Here is a 23,206-nt window from a genome sequence, read left to right as displayed (position 1 = left end):
AATCTATGCACCATGGTGTGGTCATTGTAAAAAATTAGAACCAGTCTATGAAGATTTAGGAAGAAAATTAAAAAAATATGATTCAATTATTGTAGCTAAAATGGATGGAACATTAAATGAAACACCTATTAAAGATTTCGAATGGTCTGGATTCCCAACCATCTTCTTTGTTAAGGCGGGTTCAAAAATACCTTTACCATATGAAGGAGAAAGATCACTCAAAGGATTTGTAGATTTCTTAAATAAACATGCAACAAATACACCAATATCAATAGATGGAGTACCTGAATTTGACGATGGTACATCAGAAGAATTATAAAACATTACAAAAAATAAAATAATATATAATATAAATTGAAAAATAAATATATATAATTCATTACACTGAAGTGTAAATATATATATATATATATATTATTATTATTATATAAAATAAAAATTTCTTTTATATATGTATAATTAGACCCATTAGGAATTATATACTCACACATATATATATGTAATACCATTATATGTTTAATATATAATCATCATCAAATTATATTTTTACAGAAAGGAATAAATAGATATATTATATATATCATATATATAAATATATTCATATGTATGTATTTTTTTTTTTTTTTTTTTTTAAAACATGTTTTATCACGTTCTTCATATAAACTTATAAACTTATAAACATTTTATTCATTTTGTAAAAGAAAAAAAAAAAATAAATAAAATAAAATAAAAATATATAAGATATATGATAAATATATGATAAATATATGATGAATATATGATGAACATATGATGAACATATGATGAACATATGATGAATATATGATGAACATATGATGAATTTATTCCTTTTTAACATATCTTTGGTGTGATGTATAAAAAAAAAAAAAAAAAAAAAAAAAAAAAAAAATTCAAGGACATATAAAATATATATATTATATATATATATATATATTTTTTTTTTTTTTTATTTTTCCTGTTTAACCTATGTAACCCTTACACTTTTTAGATGCACACATACACTTAATATTTTTATAATTGATTCCATAGTGATATTTTAAAGGTTCATTAGGTTGTATATCTCTTGAAGCAAATATTCCAACTGATGGATAATTATCACCTCTCCATATAGTTATAACATTTACATTGGGTTCACATGAATGATTTAAGAATCTAGCAACATTAGATATAAATAGAGCATCAATACATGGAATTTTCCAATCATCTGGATATGTTTCATCTACTTCTGCAGTTTCAATAAAATAATTAAAATAACCTTTTTTATCATATTCATGTTCTCTAGATATCATTTCTTTTCTTGTAGTAATTTCTCCTACATAATGCATAATTAATGAATTAGCTTTTATAAATGAACAGGAAACAATATCCCAACCAATATCTTTTGTCTTTACAACTTTTATAGGATAATGTAAACCTTCTGGAAATTTATTTGTACATTTTAAAGGATCACATAAACAATTACCTGAACATGCAGCTAATACATTGAAATCATTAATATCATAATTTTTATTTCCATCACAATATATCCTATTTGTTTTTTTATGTCTTATACCTTTACAATATCCATTTATATAAAGATCCACATATTCCTTTTTATTATAATTATGAGGAGCACAACCAGAACATAAAGGTAATAAATTATATGGAGGTAATCTTGAAAAAAATATAGTTTTATTTACATATGTAAAATTCATAGGAGGTAATGATTCATCTACTACATTTTCAACAGGTATCTTAAATATCTCTTTACCACCTGATAAATCTTCATATGGATTCCAATTATTATCATATGGTTTTTTTAATTCTATATATGCAGATATTGCTTCTTTACTTTTTATAGGTATAAATAAATGTGCTGGTCTTTTAGCCATTTCACAATTTATTGGTATTTCTGTTTTTATTATAGATATTTTTAGATTCTTTAAATTTTTTGTTCTCATACCTTTATATATATCAATTTCTTTTTCAAAGTTTAATGTTTCTAGAATTAAAACAAAAGGTAAATATTTTCCAAGACACCAATAAGGATATTGACGTTCTTCCGATGAATTGCAATTCATATAATTAATATAATTATTACTATTCATATTATTTTTATTATTCATATTATTTTTATTATTCATATTATTTTTATTATTCATATTATTTTTATTAGTATGCACATATATATTCTCATTAACATTACAATTTTTATTTTTCATATCTTTTATTTTATTATTACCCTCATTTATAACAAATCCATCGTCAACATCTTGATCCATATGATTATCAATATTTATCGCTTGTATACAATCTTTAAATGCATCATCACTAGAACTTATCCTTTCATTATATACATCTTTTATATTATTCTCATCATTTTTGATATTATTCATTTTTTCGATATTTATAGAATTATTATTTTTTTCTTTTTCTCTTTCTTTAGATCTAATATGCTGCATACAAGCCTCATATGTACTCATCTCAGATTCTACCCATGAAGTAGCTAACTTCTTTTCAATACATTTTTTCCTTATAAATTTATATATATGATTAAAATTTGTAAAGGTAGTGGATTTATAATTTTTTAAATAAGGTATTCTTAATGTCATAATAATTTCTTTATTCATGATAACATTAATAGAAACTGAATTTTTTTCTATAAATTTTTTTTTCCTTTCAGCTTGATCATCAAGAATTTTATGATTAATATTTGATATAAAGCATTTGTCAACATATAATCTTTTAAAAACATATAATATATCTCTTTTATATTCAGGAGTAGAATAATCATTAATAGTAAAAGCATTAATGATTTTATATATACCATCATATCTAATACCATAATTTGGACTATATTTATTTTCTAGATTATGATGTCTAAATATACGTATAGGTATTTGTAATAAATAAGAATTATATAAAGCATTTGCATAACATTTTTTTAAACTAGAGATTTTATTTGTTAAGAAAGATAATAAATATCTTAATACAAATGAATTTCCATTATCTGTCAATACTTCATTCTTAGAATTTAAAATAACATAAGATACTATATGTTCATTCTTATTTAATGGATGTAAATATAAATTATATGATGTATATTTACAAAAAAAAAATAAAGAAATATGATAATTATGAGCAAAATGTGTATTCACTTTTATATCTAATATATTAAAATTATTATTATATAAACATTCGGTAGTTAGCATATTTTTTTTCTTTTTCTTATCTTCATTATTTAATAATTTACTATATTTATTGAAATATGTTATTTTGTTTTTTCGGCACTTTTCTATTTTTGCATTAGTCCTTTGGATCATATTATTATTACTAATATTATTGTTATGACTCTCATCATTATTATTATTATTATTGTTGTTCACATTATTATTATTCTCATTATTATTATCATTATTATTATTATTGTTGTTTTCATTATTATTATCATATGTGTCATCTTCATCTCCCATTAATGTTACAGTTGAAGTATTTTTTTTTTTTTTTTTTTTATTCTCATTATCATTTTCAATTAACATCTTATAATTATTTTTTATACGTTCAAGTAGCATCACATCCACATTTTGAAGTTCCATTATATCATTTCTATAAACTCGTTTCTCTTTTTCATTGCTCTCTTTATTTCTATCTACTCGTCTCCTTCGTTTACTCACACTGTTATATTTATTCACACTAATATTATTGTCACTACTATGAAGATACTCATCATTCTTAATACAACTATCAACATTATTGTTATAGATATTATTTTTATCATATATATCATTATTTTTATTATCATAATTTATTCTTCTATTTCTTAACATTGGAGAATATTCCATATCCACTGAAAAATTTATATCTTCCATTTTAATTGGATTATTTTCTTTTTTATTCTCATTATTCATATTCTTCTGATCAAATAATAATAAGGATTTATCTTTGAAAGGCATATTATATTGTATATCATTATTTGAATCATTTTTATCATATTGTATATTTTCTATATTTTCTTTTTCTTCATAATTTTCACCTTTCTCTATGATATAATTATTATCATCATTATTTTGATTTATATTATTTTTTTTATTTAAATCATCATTTTGATTTACATCATCATTTTTATTCACATCATTATTTTTATTCGCATCATTATTTTCATTCACATCATTATTTTCATTCACATCATCATTTTGATTTACATCATCATTTTGATTTACATCATCATTTTCATCATTCTTAATATCTAACGATGCCCCGATTTTCTTTTCTTCCCTTTTATCATTAACATCCTGAATATGTACAGATTCATTGACATCATAACACTCAAAATTAGCACCTCTTAACACTTTATAATTCCTCATATCATCATTATATTCTTCATTTTTATTTCTTTCATTGTATTCATCCATATTTATATTATTACAATTTTCTGTAATTTTTATAGTATGTGCTAATGGAGTACAGTCTTCCTCATCTTTTTCATTGTTTATCATATTTTTAATATTTTCTAATTCTTTATATTTCCACAACATCATATGACTTTTATTATTTACAGATTCATTATCATAATTTTTATTCATATTTATTGTATATGACATTTTTTTCTTTTTATTTTCATATTCTAATATATTTTTATTTGTAAAATATTTCCTTTTTCTATTATCATTATTTAAATAGATATCCTTTTCATTTTTACCCTCATCCGTATTAATATTATTATTGTTGTTGTATCTATTTATATCATCATAATTACCATATGTATTTTCATAATTCTTATTTATATCTATATCTTTAAAACATGGTGTTTTTTCATTGCTCAGAAGATACATTTTATTATCTTGATATATAGAATTTTTTAAATCATTTTCTTTTCTATTATTTTGCATATCAATCGTTTTAACGTTATGATCATTAGATCCTTTACTCATATCATTATAATTATGTAAATGATATAAATTTTGTTCTTTATATATATTTCTATATACATCTTTATTTATATTATCAGAATTATCATTTTGCTTATAATTTTGAACTTGAGATATATCATTTATATGTGATGTTAATTTGTTTTTACATACACTATTGTATTTATTATCATTTAAGTTGTAGTGACTATGATAATTGTTATTATTTATAGATTTATTATTTATAGATTTATTATTTATAGATTTATTATTTATAGAATTATTACTTATAGATTTATTATTTTTATTAACAGTATGATAATTTTCCATGTTAATATCATTAAGTTTATTAGATTGTTTTTCTATATTCATATCAGTTTCTTTATTTATATAATTAGAATATAGAATAGGTCTATTTGTATACATTGATGTTATTTTTCTATTATCTTTTTCTGGTAATACAATATTTTCATAATTTTTATTTGGTGGTACTTTTTTTTTACCAATATTTATATTATGTATATTTAAATAAAATGAATTAATAAAATCAGTTATAGATATTTTTTGTTTACTTACATTTTGATAATAATTATCAAACATACTTAATATAATACAATGTGTATCTAATAAATTATTTTTTATTTTATAATTTGGAATAGATTTTTCTGTCATATTCATATTTTTATATTGTATCTGATAAAATAATTTTAAATTCTTAAACAAACAATATGCATACATCAGTTTTAAAGGACTTTTTAAACATGTTATATTATATGAAAATAAATTATATAACATAAATTTTTCATACATACAATCTTTACTTGTCATAACATGTTTCAAAGTAAATCGATTTATATTAATATCTCTTAATAAATTTAATAATATTAATATCTCTTCATTGTTTAATACTCTCTTTTTTATTTTACATAGTTTATTATCTATATTATATATATTATATATATTTTTAACATCATTCATATTATTATGATCAATATTAATTTTCTTATCATTTTGTTTTGTCTTATTATTTAATTCGCAATAATTATCATCATTACATTTAAAACTGTTACAATCGTCATTCATATTCTGACTCTTCTTTATATGATCCTCATCCATATTTTTATTATTATCATCATTATGTAGCATATTATGATTAATACTTTTATTATTATCATCATTATGTATCATACTCTGATCAATATTTTTATTATTATCATCATTATGTATCATACTCTGATCAATATTTTTATTATTATCATCATTATATATCATATTGGGATCAATATTTTTATTATTGTCATATCCTAAATAATTCTCATTTATCTCATATATTCCATCCTTTTCCTCTAATATGATTATCTTCTTTTCCATATTTCTTTCGTTTAATCCCAAAGAATATGAACTGTTCTTACTACTAGTCTTATCATCATCTTCTTCTTCATCTTCATCATCATTCATTTTAAGAAAAAAATTCTTTGAAATTTTTATATTCGAGAATTTACTATTTAATGGATCTAATTCATTATAATTACTATTATTATCATAAAAAAATTTTCTACCTTTTTCATAATTTTCTCCTTCAGACATATCATAATTACTTTTAGTAACAGAATTTATATTATTTCTATTATTTCTTAAATTTGAACTTCTCCTTCCTCTTTTCCTTTGACTTCTTCTTCTATGTCTTACACGTGTTCTTAGAATCGTCTTTTTTCTTTCATTCATTTTTATTACACTACTATTTTTATTATCATCACCAAAATCGTCATCCTTTATATTATTATTTACATTTATATAATTAAAATTTCTTAAATTACTTCTATCTCTTACACTCCTTTTCCTTCCTTCTTTTATAAAAGGACTTACATTATTATCTTCATCATTTATATTTTTTAAATTATCTTCTTTCTTCAAATTACGACACCTCTCTCTTCTACTACTTCTATAATAAGTCTCATTATCTTCCTTAGCTACACTCATATTTTCTCCTCTCTTTTCATCTTTATTTATTAAATTATCATCTTCAATTTTATTAGTATCCTCTTCATCTTCCTTCTTACTACTCTCATCATCATTATGTGATTTATTTTCATCAACCTTATTGATGCAATCGGATTTACTTATGATATCACTATTTATGGAGTCGCTCATACTTTTAGTAGCATTATTATTTTTGATTGTATTATTATTTTTAGATGTATTATTATTTTTGATTGTATTATTATTTTTGGGTGTATTATTATTTTTGGGTGTATTATTATTTTTAGATGTATTATTATTTCTTGATACATTATTATTACTACCTTTATGATCAATATTATTTTTATGATCACCACTTATATTAGTATCATCATTCCTTCTATTTTCTCTACTACTGTTTACTTCTCTATTAATTTTAATCTTATCGTTATTTTTACAGTCTCTATTATTTATAACCTTCTCTTTACTATTGACGTTTTCACTAGTTTCATTTTCCTCATTACATATGGGTTCCCTATTATTTTTTAGATTATCACTATTTTTTTGATTATCACTATTTTTTTGATTATCATTATTTATTTGATTATCACTATTTTTTAGATTATCACTATTTTTTAGATTATCACTATTTTTTAGATTATCACTATTTTTTAGATTATCACTATTTTTTAGATTATCACTATTTTTTAGATTATCACTATTTTTTAGATTATCACTATTTTTTAGATTATCACTATTTTTTTGACTATCACTATTTTTTAGGTTATCACTATTTTTTAGGTTATCACTATTTTTTTGATTATCACTATTTTTTATATTATCACTATTTTTTTGATTATCACTATTTTTTTGTTTATCACTATTTTTTTGATTGTCACTATTTTTTATATTATCACTATTTTTTAGAGTATCATTACTTTTTATATTATTATTACTTTTTATATTATCACTATTTTTTAGATTATCATTACTTTTTATATTATCATTACTTTTTATATCTCCTAAATTTCTTGGATCTCCATTTCTTTTTATTTTATTAGCATTATTACTATTAGAAACTTTTTTTTCATCCTGAAAATTTCTCATATACATAGGTTTATCTAACGTTTTATTAACTTCTTTTTTATTTTGTATTTTTTTAATTTTATCAATAAGAACTTTTATTTTTTCTTTATTACTTAAGGTGTTATTATTATTATTGTTGTTGTTATTATTATTATTATTATTATTATTATTATTATTGTTGTTATTATTATTATTATTATTATTATTATTCACCTCATTAGTATTACTATTAGTTTTCATATTTTTATTATTATTACTTTTTATATTGCTGTCTTTTAAAGATGGAGATATCGATTTTTTTATAAACTGACCAAATTTATTTCTTTCAAATACTTTTTTCTCTTCAACCTTTTTTAAATTATTACCACTATGTATAACACTTTTATTATTATTATTATTATTATTATTGTTGTTGTCTTTCATATTGTTTACAATTTTATTGTTATCATTTGAATGTCTTCTTATATTTCTTTCTTCATCTTTCTTGTTTTTTTTATGATTTCTGTTTCTCATACCATCTTTTTTATCATTCATATCATTCAGCATTTTTTTTTTTTTTTTAAATAACAAAGGTTAAATAAAAAAAAAAAAAAAAAAAAAAAAAAAAAGAAAGAAAAAAAAAAAAACAAAGGGGAAATTATATGAATAAACAAAAAAAGAGTCAAGGTAACAAATTTGTTGACATAAAAAAAAAAAAAAGAAGAAGCTATATATATAAAAATATAAAAACTAACATATATTTATATATATATGTATATATTTATTTACATACAAAGTATGCATTTTAAAATTTTCAAAATGTTTAATCCTCTTGAGTATGTCCTCTTCCAAAAGACCATTAAAAAATATATATTTCCATTAAAAAAAAAAAAAAAAAAAAAAGGAAACAAAACATACAAAATAAAAATATTCTTATATGTATTCAAAAAAGATAATATGATGTCAAATTTATTTTATAAGAAACAACAAGGATATGAAGATATTATTATAAATACATTATATATATAAATATATATATATTATATATATATAATATAATAATCATGGAAATATAAAGATACATACATTTTTTTTTTTTTATTCTTTGTTCTTTGCTCTTTATTCTTTTTTCTTGTTCTTATACTTTATTTTATCATTATTTTAAAAAAATATAATAAGGGTTATTTATATAACTTAAAAAAAAAAAAATGAAAAACAAATAAGGAAACAAATTAATATATAATAATAATAAAAAATAAATATATAAAAAAAAAAAAAATACATACATACAAATAATATATATACATATATATATAATATATATATATAATATATAATATATACTATATTCAAATATATATACATAATACATATAATATATTTTTATTTTTCCCTCTTTTTCTATTTTTTTTTTTTTTTCTTTTTTTTTTGCTTGTGCTAAAAGGTGTATTCTTAATTACATTTTTAATACAGAAACATTAACATAAGATTAAACAAAAATATTTAAATTCTTATTATTTTAAATATTAAGAGGAAATAAAAAAAATATATATATATATATATATAATAATAATAATAATAATATAAATTTAATAAAATTACAATAATATAACGAAATAATATATTATTTTGTAAATTATTTTTTCGTTCTCCTTACCATGTCATAATACATATATAAAACATATCAAGAACTTTATGGTTATATTTATATATATATATATATGAAACATAAAAAATATAAATAAATAAATAAATATATATATATATATATATATATATATATATATATATAATATATTAACCAAAAAAAAGGTATGTATATATATATATTTTTTTTTTTTTAACTGTTGGATATTATATGCATGAATAATCCAACAAAAAATATGTACATATTATATATCTCATATTTATTTAATAGATCATTTTTACAACTATTTTTTTATTTTATGAAAAAACAAAGAACTATATAAAATAACATTCAACCATTAGATTACAAATAAAAATGTATTTTTTTTTTTTTTTAAAGGAAATTATCAAAATTTTTTTTTTTTTTTTTTATTCTCATGAGAAAGGAACAAATTTATACATTTATCTAAATATATATAATATATATATATATATTTGAAATATTTATATGTATTTATATTTCTATATAACAACATGAAATTTTGTGGTATCATTTCTTATACTGAAAAGAAGATACTTCCTTATGGGTATTCAAAATATTAATTTATTTTATAAAGAACAAGATATATTATATATATATATCTATATATATATAATTATTTCATAGTTATAAATAAATATCATCTATTTTTTTTTTTTTTTTTTTTTAATACACACGTAATAATTTTCAATCAACCTGTAATGTTTTATTTTTTTGTGTGTCTTTGCTTTTGTATTTCATTTTTACAACATAGAACATATTAAATCATTAAATTGATCATATTTTAAAATATGAAATTAATAAAATAATAAAAAATTAAACAATATAAAGTTTTAAGAGCTCATCTATATAGATTTATAAAAATATGTATTTTGTTCTAATACTATGATAATTCTGTTATTCACTTTATAGAATATTTTTCTTATTATTTATATATATATATATATATATATATATTTTAATTATATAAGAATATTAAAAAAAAACATTAAAATGTTGATTCTTCATTATGTTTTTTTAATAATTAATATAAAAATTGTATTCATAATACAAAGTGTCTTTTTCTTCTTTCTTATTCTCAAACATAATGAGCACATAGATATATGTTTATATATATCTATGTGCATAGAAATAATCTTTTTAAAAGTACACTGGTAAATATATTTTGCGATTATGATAACATAATAATATATATGATTTTTTTTTTTTTTTTTTATTATAAATAAAAAATGAATAAATGGTTAAAGAAATACACTTTAAAAATAAAAAAAATAAAAGAAAAGAAATAATTAATTTATTTTTTCTCAATAAATAAATAAATATAATACACATATATAAATACATATATATATATATATTTTTTTTTTTTGTCCATCTCCCCTGTAATTATTTATAAATATGTCTACTTTATTTTTTTCTTCATAACAAATAAAATGGACACTTCATTTATTGGAATAATAATTTCTTTTATTGGTTCTTTTTTTGGAGCCCTCGGTGATAAATTTGTTCATGACAGTTATATAAAAGAAAAGAATATAAATCCTAAGATATACAAAAAAAAAATGATATGGCTAATGGGTATTTTATTAAGTGTTGTTATAGATCCTATATTTACAATTATCGCTTTATATTTTACTTCAGCTGCTTTAGTTACTCCTTTTGCTGGTGTACATATTTTATGGAACTTAATTATAACAAATATATCTTTAAAAATAAAAACAAAGTTACATCAATATATGGGGAGTCTCTTTTTAATAACTGGCATAGCTTTAATAATTACTTTTTCTGAAAAAAAAGTAGATATACATAATATGAAAGATTTAATAAATATGTATAAACAAACAAGAGTTATTATCTATATCATTACAATATTTACAATTATTATTATTCTATTAATCATCTGTATTATTCCTTTATATTTTCAAGATATAGCAAATATCAAATATCTCAAAAAAATGAATTTCCTCTATTCCAAAAAAATAAATATTAACAGACCATCATCAGCTCATATAGGAGACATTTCCTTTGTTCAAAAAATAAATCGAAGAACAAAATCTATGGACAATATTTTTATTGATAATGATATAATATATCATAATGATAGGGTGACATATTTATCTAATGATATGAAATATATGGAGAACAAAAAACACGATCCAAATATTTACAGCAATTTTTTTATACATGATGATAAAAATGATGATTGTAATATACAACATACAAATAATACATATAAATATTTTCGTAAATTATTTCAAAAAGATCAAAGAAAAAATTTACAATCACTCGTCAAAAAGAATACCGTGCCTATTATTTATAAAATGGAAGACCATATAAGTATCCTATCCAAACATAATAATAATAATAATAATAATAAAAATAATAATAATCATAGTAGTAATCATAATAGTAATAGTAACGAGGAATGGAAAGTATTACCTTTTAATAATATCCTTATTATAAACCATCAACAAAATGATACAGTGCCTTCCAATTTATTTACTAACCATGATACATATTTAAAAAAAAAAAAAGTATGTAAAAATAACATATTCAAATCAAACGGTAGAAAAAAAAACAAACAAAGGAAACTTCACAAATGTTATTACAACATTTTTATGAACAAAAAAAAAAAAAGAAAAAGAAAAATGCAAAATATATATGAACAGGAATATTCTATAATACCAAATATTCTTATACCAAACGATACCAATCTGTTAAGAAAAAATAAAATTTATTTAACTCTTCATAAAGATATACATAAAAAGTCACAGAAAAAAAAGAAAAAAAAAAGATCTGTAGATAATTCTCCTCAATCTTATTTCAATAGAGTGATTCGAGAAAAAATTATTACAAGTAACAATATATGCGATCACAACATTTATACATCAGCTAGCCAAAAAAAACATATGCATTTTTTATTATTATCTCAAAAAAATTACACATTTTTAAATAATCCTACAAATAATCAAAGTATAAAGGATATAATAACTAAACGTAATAAGGAATTATTTTTTTTTAATAATACAAATGATAATATTAACAAAAAGGATAATGAAATAATTGATATTATACATGAAGAAAATATTCTCATTTTTGAAAACAACAATTTTAACGACCTGAACGGTTCATGTGAAAGCTTACGTGTTCAGGAAAAAGCTATAAAAGAAGGGAAAAGAAAAAAGAAGAAAAAAAAAACAATTAACAATAAAATGGATAATGAAAATGAACATATTGATTATATGGAAAACATTGAAAAAAATAGTGAAGAAGAAAAAATAAATAAAAGTTGCATTTATTACAATAGTAGTTGTATTAATAATCACACTTATTCATTTGGAAAGAAGGAATCAAAATTTCCTTTACTAGCCAAAATTTCAAAAAGACAGAATACATTAATCAATTTAGAGAATGGTTTTACTAGTAGTAGCAATACAGAAACTATTGAAACTATTGAAGCAATTAGTAGCAATGATGAAAGTATAGGAAGTTATAAATTAAATAGTACCCATAATAATAATAATAATAATAGTAATAGTAGTAACTGTAGTAGTAATAGTTATAATAAATATTATAATAATAATTATTATAATTACAAATATGGTTATAATAAATATCAAAATAATCAAATACAATATTTATCTCTTATTACTGCAATATATTTAGTACCATCAAAATATAAACGAATAAATACAAACACAATTTATTATCGAATTTTTTGTTGTACCTTATGTGGAATGTCAGGAGGATTTGTTAATATATTTTCTGAACAAATAATAAGTGTATTACCAAATGAAAAATTTCATATGTTTGAATATTTCTTTTCATATATTTTAATATTTTTAACATTATTTTGTTTATCTAATCAATTAATTTTTTTAAATGTATCATTATCTCACTTCACAGTTACATCAGTAATACCTTTGATTATGTCGAATATAGTTTTCTTTAGTAGCTTAACAACAATAATTATGCAATTGAAGGAATCCAAAATTAAAACCTTAAATGCCTTACTATTTTCTTTAGGTGTTTTTTTTGTTATTGTTGGAATATTATATATGCAATATAATATAAATAAAATATTATGTAAATATTTAAAGAAAAAAAACAAATGAAAAAAAAAAAAAATTAGATAAAAGAAATGTACACAGGTGAAATGAAAAATATATCTATACATATATATATATATATATATATATATATATATAAATATTTAGTAGAAGATAATTCATTCCGTTAAGTATTTTATAATAACACAAAATATATACTTTATACCTATATTTATTATAACGTTGAAATATGCTATTAACATTATGTTCCTTTTTTATTATATTGATTTCTATAATTCATAAAGAAAAAAAAAAAAAAAAAAAAAAAAAAAAAAAAAAAAAACCCCAAAATGTAAATATGTACATATATATATATTATATATTTGAAATATACATGAAATGTGTATATAATAGAATAAGGGATTTAAAAATGTAAATTATTTACATGTACATATAACATTAAATAAATATATATATATATATATATATTAATATGAAGGGTAGTTTTTTATTATATGATTATTTTTTTTTTTTTTTTTTATTAAATAAAATAAAAAGGGCAGATATATTAAAATATTTTACTCTTTAATAATACATTTGTACATATTATATATATTTTAATTATTATGAATAATAAATGTATATTGGAAACAAATTAATCAAAATTTACACAAAAAAGATATTTTAGAAATTAAAACCTTTTTCTTTTTTATTTCATTTTATTTTATTTTTTTTTGTTTTGTTCTTATTAGAATGCTAATATGAGAACATATTTATAAGAGCTAGAACATATAATTCAAGAAACTTATATGAATATATCTAATTTTCTCATAATGTAAAAATATATTTTATATATACACATATTGATTTACCTTATGATTATAAGGTGACATCCATATTATACAAAAAATAAAATTTATTTTATAATCATTGTTATATATATATATATATATATATATATATAAAATATATATATATTTATATTTATATATATTTATATATATTTATTTATTTATATATTTGTGATGAGAGATGTTCATATATTTATTACGATATAATAATATGTTTAATGTAAAAATAAGAAATGACATTTATGATTTTTTCCATTATTGTATTTTTATTAACATATGAATGTAAGACAATAAAGAGATATTTTTATGTTAATAATAATATTAATTTTTTAAAAGATAGGAAGAAAAGTATAAAATATGTTTTAAGAAGAAATAAAAGATTATATGAAAATGGGAATGATTTGTTTGAATATTTCGTTGCATTAAAAAATGAAGAACTAGAAATGCATAAAGAAGAAAAAAAAAAAAAAAATCCTCATTCAGTTAGTTATATACAAAAGTTACCAAAAAAAAAACATTTATTAAGAAGATGGAAATATGATTTATTTGAAAAAATAAAAGAAAAAATGAAACAAGAAGATGAAACAAAAAGAACAACTAAATTATGTAAACATAAATTTAAACTTCCGATTGATTTTTTTAAATTAGGAGATCAGGTTAGAGCAAAAGTTGTACATGTCCAAAATCATTTAATAAAAGTAGATATTAATTTCATACAATTAGCTCATTTATATATTAAAAGATATTTTAATGAAAAAACAGAACTCAAAAAAAAATATGAAATAGGGAAATATATAGATGTTGTCATTTGTTATATTCATAAAAAAAATAATATTATACAAGTCACAGATAATGAAGAAGAAATTAAAACTCTCAAATCTAATCTCAACAAACTTAAGGAAATTGGATATTTGAAATCAAGTTATCAAGAAGAAAAATTTGATGAGGATAAAAAATTTGATGAGGAGGAAAAATTTGATGAGGAGAAAAAATTTGATGAGGAGGAAAAATTTGATGAGGAGAAAAAATTTGATGAGGAGGAAAAATTTGATGAGGATAAAAAATTTGATGAGGAGGAAAAATTTGATGAGGAGGAAAATATTGAAGCTGATGAATATTATAAAGTGAAAGAAAAATATAATGATGATGATTATAATGATAATGATGATGATGATGATGATAATGATGATGATTATAATGAGGATGATGATTATAATGATGACCATAATGATGATCATAATGATTCTCATATTCATTCTCATATTCATTCTCATATTCATTCTCATATTCATTCTCATAATGATGATCATAATCATTCTCATAATGATTCTCATATTCATTCTCATATTCATTCTCATAATCATCTTGAAGACATTTCCAACAAATTAAAAAACCCCTACCAACAATCACCTATTCCAAATGTAAACTATCAACAAAATATTTATAATCATATCCAAAATAAAGAAAATATCGATGAAATTAAAGAAAAATTGGGACTGCAATTTCAACTTAATAAAAATTCGAAAGATTTAATGTATATCAAAGAAGAAAATAATAAGAAAAAATTAAAAAAAATTACAGACTTCAAAATAGAAGATGAAGTTAATGGCACAGTAAAATTTATTAACGAAGAAGGTGCATATATAGATATAGGATGTAAAACTCTAGCCTTCTTAAATTTAGGTCATTATAATAAAGACCCTAACAATTTCTTAAATAATAGAAAAAAGAAAAAAATCGAAATTAATGATTATATAAAAAATTTGAAAATAAGGAAAATAGATATATTAAACAATAGAATTGAAGTAAGTGTATATGATATGCAAGGAGAAGCTTGTCTACGTATATTAAATCAACAAGAGACATTAAGAGAACAAAATAAATATATCCCATGTTCTTCATTTATAACACATAATTATCATATGATCAATTATATTAAAAAATACAATGAATTAAAAAAAAAAAAAAAAAATGTATACAATTTATTTGAAAAAAATAAACAATTAGATGAATTAAGAAATGTAAAAGATTTAAAAAAAGAAGAGTTTAAATCATTTATTTTAAAATATAATGAACTCAGTTCACCTAACAGTAATTATCAAGAAATGTTGGAACAAAATGCAAACAATGAACAGTTTCTAAAAGAGATAGGAACTGATATATCAGATAATGAGAATAATCAATTAAACGTGGACTTTTTAAGAAAAAAAAATAAAGAATTAAAAAATGAAATACAAACATTTAGAGATAATCTAAATACACCCACAAATAATAATAATAATAATAATAACAAACAGTGTACAAATGAAACATTTGATAATCAATATATGAATAATAACCAATATCAAAATGATCAAGATCAAAATGAATATTCAATATCTGAAAGGTACTTATATGATCCAAATGAAAAATATAATTCTGATGAAGAATCCATAAATAAAATGAAGGAAAAATTAAATTATTATGATTCTCTTAATATAGATAATGATATGTCTAACATAAATTCAAATGAACAAAATCAATCATCGCTTTTATATCTTAAAAAAAATATACACAAAATAAGGCGTAATGTCATGGAGGAGTGCAATCAAAAATCTGACCCCGATTATAAGAAAAAGAAAAATTTTGAAAAACAAATTGAGAAGGATCTACTCACTTTGAAAAAGTATCAAATGGAAGGTCAAAATGGGGAGACCAAATCGAGTGGACGTGAAAAAAATGATGATAAAAAATATGATGAGGATGAAAATTATGATGATGATAAAAATTATGATGAGGAGGAAAATTATGATGAGGAGGAAAATTATGATGAGGAGGAGGAAAATTATGATGAGGAGGAAAATTATGATGAGGATGAAAATTATGATGACTATAAAAATTATGATAAAAAACAAAAATCTGCTCATGAAAACATCAATAACCTTTTAAATAAAAATTCAGAAAAGGATAATTTGTTTAATAAAAATGACCTACTTGAAGAAGAAGATAAACTTTATGATGAAGAACTTAAAAATAAAATTTTTGAAAATGATCCCCTAGATGATGATAAAAACGATGAAGATGAAAAATCATTTTTTAATATAAAAAATGATCTTAATTATATATTAAGTAAAAATTTAAATATGAATATATTGAATGATGAACAAAAATGTATTGAAGAAGCTTCGAAATTATTTGGTGAAGATATAAGTAAGTGGGATGAAAAAATGTATTATTATTTTGGAAGTAAGGATAACTTATCCTTAGATAATTTAGAAATATATGATGACTATGAATTTAGAAATAAATTATTAAATAGAAATGTAGAAAATCATTTTAGTGAATTTGATAAAATATTGAACATACAAAATGACAAAATAATACAAGATGATCAGCAATTTTTAAGTGCTAAATATGAGGATAATAACACCCATAAAAATAATAACGAACAAATTTATGAGAAGAACATAAATAATTATAATCAAGAAATTAATAATAACCATATAAATGACTATACAAATAAATATGATATCAATGATGAAAATATAAATGATGATTCAAACCAATATGATATCAATGATGATGATACAACTGACGATGATATAATATATGACCATGTGAACAATAAGAAAAATATAAAAAATAATCATAATGATATTTTTCAACATACTAATTCTACTAAAGATAATATACTTAAGCATACATACTCCATACATGAACAAAAAAAAAATGAAACAAAAACAAATATACACATAAATAATGAACATAATGAAAATAATTTTAATTATGATGATCATATTGAAAATTATTTAAATACATTTATTAATGAAGAAAATGTTCAGGAACATTTTGAAAAATCACCTGAACAAGTCAGGCAAAAAACAATTACTTCAGCTAAAAAAGTGGCAAATTTAAAAGGAGGAGAATTAAATGAAAATAATGATATGCAAAATTATGATATGTTTGAGAATAATGTGAAAGAGTTATTTTATGAAGATAAAAAAAAAAACAATGAATACATTAAAGACATATATTCAATTTTTAATGATAAAATGCATGACAATCAAAATATTAATGTAGATCAAAATGATAACCTTCAACATGTCGATAATAATAATTCATTAGTTAAGGAAGAACAAGAAAAAATAGAAGAAACAACCGAAATTAATATTCAGAATATTATAAATAAGGCTATAAATATTGGAAATTTATTTAAAAAAAATGAACTGGACAAATTATTAAAAATGAAAAAAAAATCCAACAATGATCAAATGACTCCTATAAAAGATCCAACGAATGAAAACGCTATCAAAATAAATAAAATCATAAAAGAAGAAGAACAAAAAAAAAAAGAAGCAGTGGTAGAACATAATCAAAATTATGAAGATAATAATCATATTGATTCTTTTGAAAAACGTTATGTTAAAAATGAAGATGACGAAATGAAAGCGTATAGACATGCATCATATGAAGTAAGTCAAATTTGTAGTTTGTATTTTTTTGGCTATATTAAATAAAATGATAAACATATAAATAAATATATATATATATATATATGTTTCTTTAACTGTTAAGTTAATTCTATCATAAATTATTTTATTTCATTTATTTTATTTTATATTTTTTTTTTTTTTTTTTCACTTCTTAGATACAAGGCTATTATAAAAGGAAAAGGAAAATGATAAACATGGAAGAACTACAAGACCTGCAACCAGAAAAAGAGGAAGGGATTGTTTTAAGTAACGACGATTTAATAAATAATAAACATAATACTGATAATAATAATAATAATAGTTCTTATGAAAAAGAAATGAATAATAACAATAAATCAAATAACGTAAATAGCCTATTAAATGTAGATATGAACAAAGATATGCTTTTTTTATATGGACAAAATGAAAAAATAGCAGAAGACAAATTTTTAGAAAAGTTATTAGAAAAGGAAAAACATAATAATAAAGCAGTCAGTAAAGATGTAGACGTATTAATTAAAAGTTATAAATATATGAATGAAAATCCTGATAATTTTATAGAATATTTTTATAAAAAAACTGAACAAAAAACTTTACCGTCTAACAATAATGATAATAATTATAATAATAATAATAATGAAGAATATATAGATACAAATGAAAATAATAATTTGAATAATATATTTAATGATAAAAATTTTGTGAATGAACATAACTATAATATTAATAATAAAGAACATTATTATAAAAATGTAGAGGCACATGAACAAAATATACCCACAGATTTTGATGACTTCTCTAATACAACAGTCGCATTAAAAACGTGGTCCTTAAAATTAGGACTCATAAAAGAAAACCATATGCATTTAAATGATCAAGAATTAATTAATCATTTTCTTAAAAGTGAAAAATTTAAAAGGGCCTTGAAATTTTATAATGTAAATACAAAATATGTAACTATACCTCTTATTTATAAAATAACAAAATTGTTATATTTTGAAAGACCATTTCCAAGTAAAGAAAAGTATTATAAGTTAAACATGAATTAAAAAAATTAAAAAATAATATATAATAAATAAAAAATAAAAAAATATACCCATAAGGGATGTTACCAAAACAAAAAAAAAAAAAAAAAAAAAAAGAAGAAGAAAGTATCTTCTGATTATATATAACTTCTTAATCTAAATTTAAGAATTAACATAAAAATTTTGTTCAGTAAAAAAAAATAAAAAATAAAAAAAAAAATATATTAGCATTTGGTGTGTATTTTATATGTACACATAATAAAGTCCTTCAAATCAAAAGGACACCACATAATTTATCTAGTTATATTTATTTTTTTTTTTTTTTTTTGTTATCATATCCATATATATATATATATATAATATCTTTTATTCTTTTCATCTATTTTTTTTTTTGTCTTTGTTTTATATTTTTTCGTTAGTTTTTAACTTGCATTTAAAATATATTTTGCTCAAAATTATTTAAACAATAAAGAAATAGCCATTTCTTGATAATATTAAAACATATATATATAATATATATATATATATATATATATATATATATATATATATATATATATTTATTTATTTATTTATATTGTGAATAGAAATGCTCTTTAATCATAAATTCATTTACTACTGGATCAAAATCGTCGAGGGGGTCACATTTTGTTAATCTCTGTCTCTCCTTTTCTTCTTCAATTTTTTTAACTTCTTCAATAACTTCAGGTCTTTTGCTTAATTTTTTTGTTTTTAGAATATTACGAAGCATTTTTTCTTTTTTATAATTACCTCTATGTTTATAAAATGTTTCGAATTTCAAAGAGCAGAACGAATTAATATATTCTATAAAATTTTTTTTTAGATGTTTTAATTCTAAACTTGGTCTGACTATATTATGTATACGATTTAATATATAATATAAAGAATCATCTTTAAAAAAATTATAAATTCTTTTTTCTTGACCAAGTAATTCATTATTATATTCAATTTTATTTATTTTAATTCTTGTCATTTCTTGTCTATGGCCATAAAACCTTTTATAATTTTTTTTTGGTTTATATTTTAATCGATATATTTTATGTCCTCGAAAATGATTTAATACTGTTGCATGAATACGAACATTATCTAAAAACGGTCTACCAAAAAATATCTTCCCTTCTTCATTACTATAAAATAAAACTCTATTCAAATATATATTTTTATTTTCTTCTTGTTTTATTCTAAATACATCATAAAATCGACCTTCTTCTACCCATCTAATTTTTCCACATATTTCTATAATACAATATTTTCCACTTCTATCTTTATCATCTTCAATTTCTGACAATTTTACTTGTGCAGGTGAACTGATTAAAACATTTAATGCATTACTTCTTCTTCTCTTATTCGATTTAAATATATTACTCACAAAATTTAAATTATATATTTTTTTATTCAAATGATGATGATGACTTATTTTACTTACATATATTGAAATGTTAATAATATACATAAGCATAAAACTTGCCCATAGCAAAAAGGATTTATTTTTACTCGAAAAAATAAAAAACATATTTCCGCATATTCATTTGTATACTTTTTAAATCTCTCATTTTAAATATTTAAAAGAACACTTCTTTGACCATTCTTATAAAAAAAAAAAAATAAATAAAATATAATATATATATATATATATATTATTATTTTAATAATGTGATTAATTCTATCATTATGATAAATATACACTTATTTTTTATTCTTCCCTCTTATACGAGTTATTAAAATATTTAAAATAAATAATAAATAAATAAATAATTTATGATATAATTACCTGAACAATTAAAAAAAAAAATATATATATATATATATATAATATTGGTAAAAATATAAATAATATATATATATTATATATATTATTCTTTTTATTATAATGTGTACTAATTATTTCTTTCTTTGTAAATATTATTATAAGAGTAATTTTTATTTAAAGGTGTACTCTTTAATAGATTTATGTCTTAACAAAATATATATATAATATAATATATATATAATATAATATATATATATATATATTTTTATTTTTTCACAAAATAGTTAAACAATTTATATTTTCTTTATGTGTAATAATAATATATAAGAAACCTTACATAATAATTTTTATTAAAAGATAAAAAAAAAAAAAAAAATTCAATAGATATGTAAATTAATAACATTACATAAATATTATAATAAATATATAAATAATGATCAAAAAAAAAAATTAACTTTTTGAAATAAATCAATTATTTTATTCTTATTTTATATCTATTATAATGTATTTCCCCTTTCAGGATAATAAATCATTTTTTCTGAATTTTTTAAAATTTGTTTATTTGACAAAATACCTTTATCTAATAATTCATGTGGCAATAATGAATTGATCATATTATTATTAAAATGTAATGGATTGGATTCAAACATTTTATAAACAGGGAATATATTCAATCCATTATCTTCATCTTGTAAATAATGAAAATATTTATTTCGTAATTTATTTTGCAATTGAATATTTTTATGTTTTGTTTTTTTGTTTTTTTCTTCATTTGCTCGTTCTATTAATATATTGTTTATTTTATTTAAATTATCATTATAATATTTTATTTCATCCAATTTTTCTTTCTCCTTATTTATTTCGTAATCATTCTTTGATATAATATCTTTAATCTTTTCTGCATAAGACTCAACAAGAATATCTTGCAAAGATGTCTTAAAAATTGTTTTTTCTAAATTCATATTTATAACTGGTGTTTGAGTTAAGCGTGCATATTCATTTTCTCCGTCGTTTGTCTCAATTCTATCTGTCAAAGTTTTTAATAAGTTCCTTAAATGTTTATTCTTTTTGGCTTTAAATCCATAGTAAAAAAAGCAGTTTATCAACAAGACTAATGTGTAGATAAGAAATAAAAAGGATTCTTTTCTCATTATGAATAAAACAAAAATAAAAATAAAAATAAAAATAAAAATAAATAAATAAATATATATATATATATATATATATATTAATATATATTATATATTAGCAAAAAAAACAAAATCGATTTTAATACTTTGGATGTCTTACAATAACTACATTGTATTTTTACACAGAATTTAAAAAAATAAAAAAACAACTTTTATTTTTTTTAAATATTTAATGTAATTACATAAATGATTATAAATAAATAATATATATACATATAGCCCATGTCATTTATAATCATATATATGTATATATTCTTTCAATAAGATGATCA

At 19.4% G+C, this 23,206-nt stretch overlaps 6 protein-coding genes across 6 annotated transcripts in view; 3 read left to right on the top strand and 3 right to left on the bottom strand.

Moving 5' to 3' along the window:
• PADL01_0827100 (protein disulfide isomerase) overlaps positions 1–319 on the top strand; it is a gene marked incomplete at both ends in the record, with an annotated part of 1,649 nt that extends 1,330 nt beyond the window's left edge. Inside the window, one exon of the mRNA XM_028681624.1 lies at positions 1–319. This exon is cut by the window's left edge and continues 957 nt beyond it. Coding sequence (XP_028537984.1) covers positions 1–319 — 319 coding nt within the window.
• Positions 320–980: 661 nt separating this feature from the next.
• PADL01_0827000 (SET domain protein, putative) lies at positions 981–8,498 on the bottom strand (the record flags this gene model as incomplete). Its single annotated transcript, XM_028681623.1, has 1 exon — positions 981–8,498. One exon carries the CDS (start codon positions 8,496–8,498, stop codon positions 981–983), a length of 7,518 nt encoding a protein of 2,505 aa, XP_028537983.1.
• Positions 8,499–11,030: 2,532 nt separating this feature from the next.
• PADL01_0826900 (conserved Plasmodium membrane protein, unknown function) lies at positions 11,031–13,712 on the top strand (the record flags this gene model as incomplete). Its single annotated transcript, XM_028681622.1, has 1 exon — positions 11,031–13,712. The coding sequence occupies one exon, from the start codon at positions 11,031–11,033 to the stop codon at positions 13,710–13,712; it is 2,682 nt and encodes an 893-aa protein (XP_028537982.1).
• A 1,018-nt stretch (positions 13,713–14,730) lies between these two features.
• Positions 14,731–19,997, top strand: PADL01_0826800 (conserved Plasmodium protein, unknown function; the record flags this gene model as incomplete). The annotated part of the gene is made up of 2 exons (XM_028681621.1): positions 14,731–18,948; positions 19,125–19,997. 2 exons carry the CDS (start codon positions 14,731–14,733, stop codon positions 19,995–19,997), a joined length of 5,091 nt encoding a protein of 1,696 aa, XP_028537981.1.
• Positions 19,998–20,541: 544 nt separating this feature from the next.
• PADL01_0826700 (apicoplast ribosomal protein L21 precursor, putative) lies at positions 20,542–21,507 on the bottom strand (the record flags this gene model as incomplete). Its single annotated transcript, XM_028681620.1, has 1 exon — positions 20,542–21,507. The coding sequence occupies one exon, from the start codon at positions 21,505–21,507 to the stop codon at positions 20,542–20,544; it is 966 nt and encodes a 321-aa protein (XP_028537980.1).
• A 734-nt stretch (positions 21,508–22,241) lies between these two features.
• PADL01_0826600 (conserved Plasmodium protein, unknown function) lies at positions 22,242–22,895 on the bottom strand (the record flags this gene model as incomplete). The annotated part of the gene is made up of 1 exon (XM_028681619.1): positions 22,242–22,895. One exon carries the CDS (start codon positions 22,893–22,895, stop codon positions 22,242–22,244), a length of 654 nt encoding a protein of 217 aa, XP_028537979.1.
• Positions 22,896–23,206: the final 311 nt, after the last annotated feature.

The sequence above is a fragment of the Plasmodium sp. gorilla clade G2 genome (genome assembly GCF_900097015.1).
Source record: "Plasmodium sp. gorilla clade G2 genome assembly, chromosome: 8".
Taxonomy (NCBI): domain Eukaryota; phylum Apicomplexa; class Aconoidasida; order Haemosporida; family Plasmodiidae; genus Plasmodium; species Plasmodium adleri (nom. inval.).
This window is presented reverse-complemented; position numbering and strand designations above follow the sequence as displayed.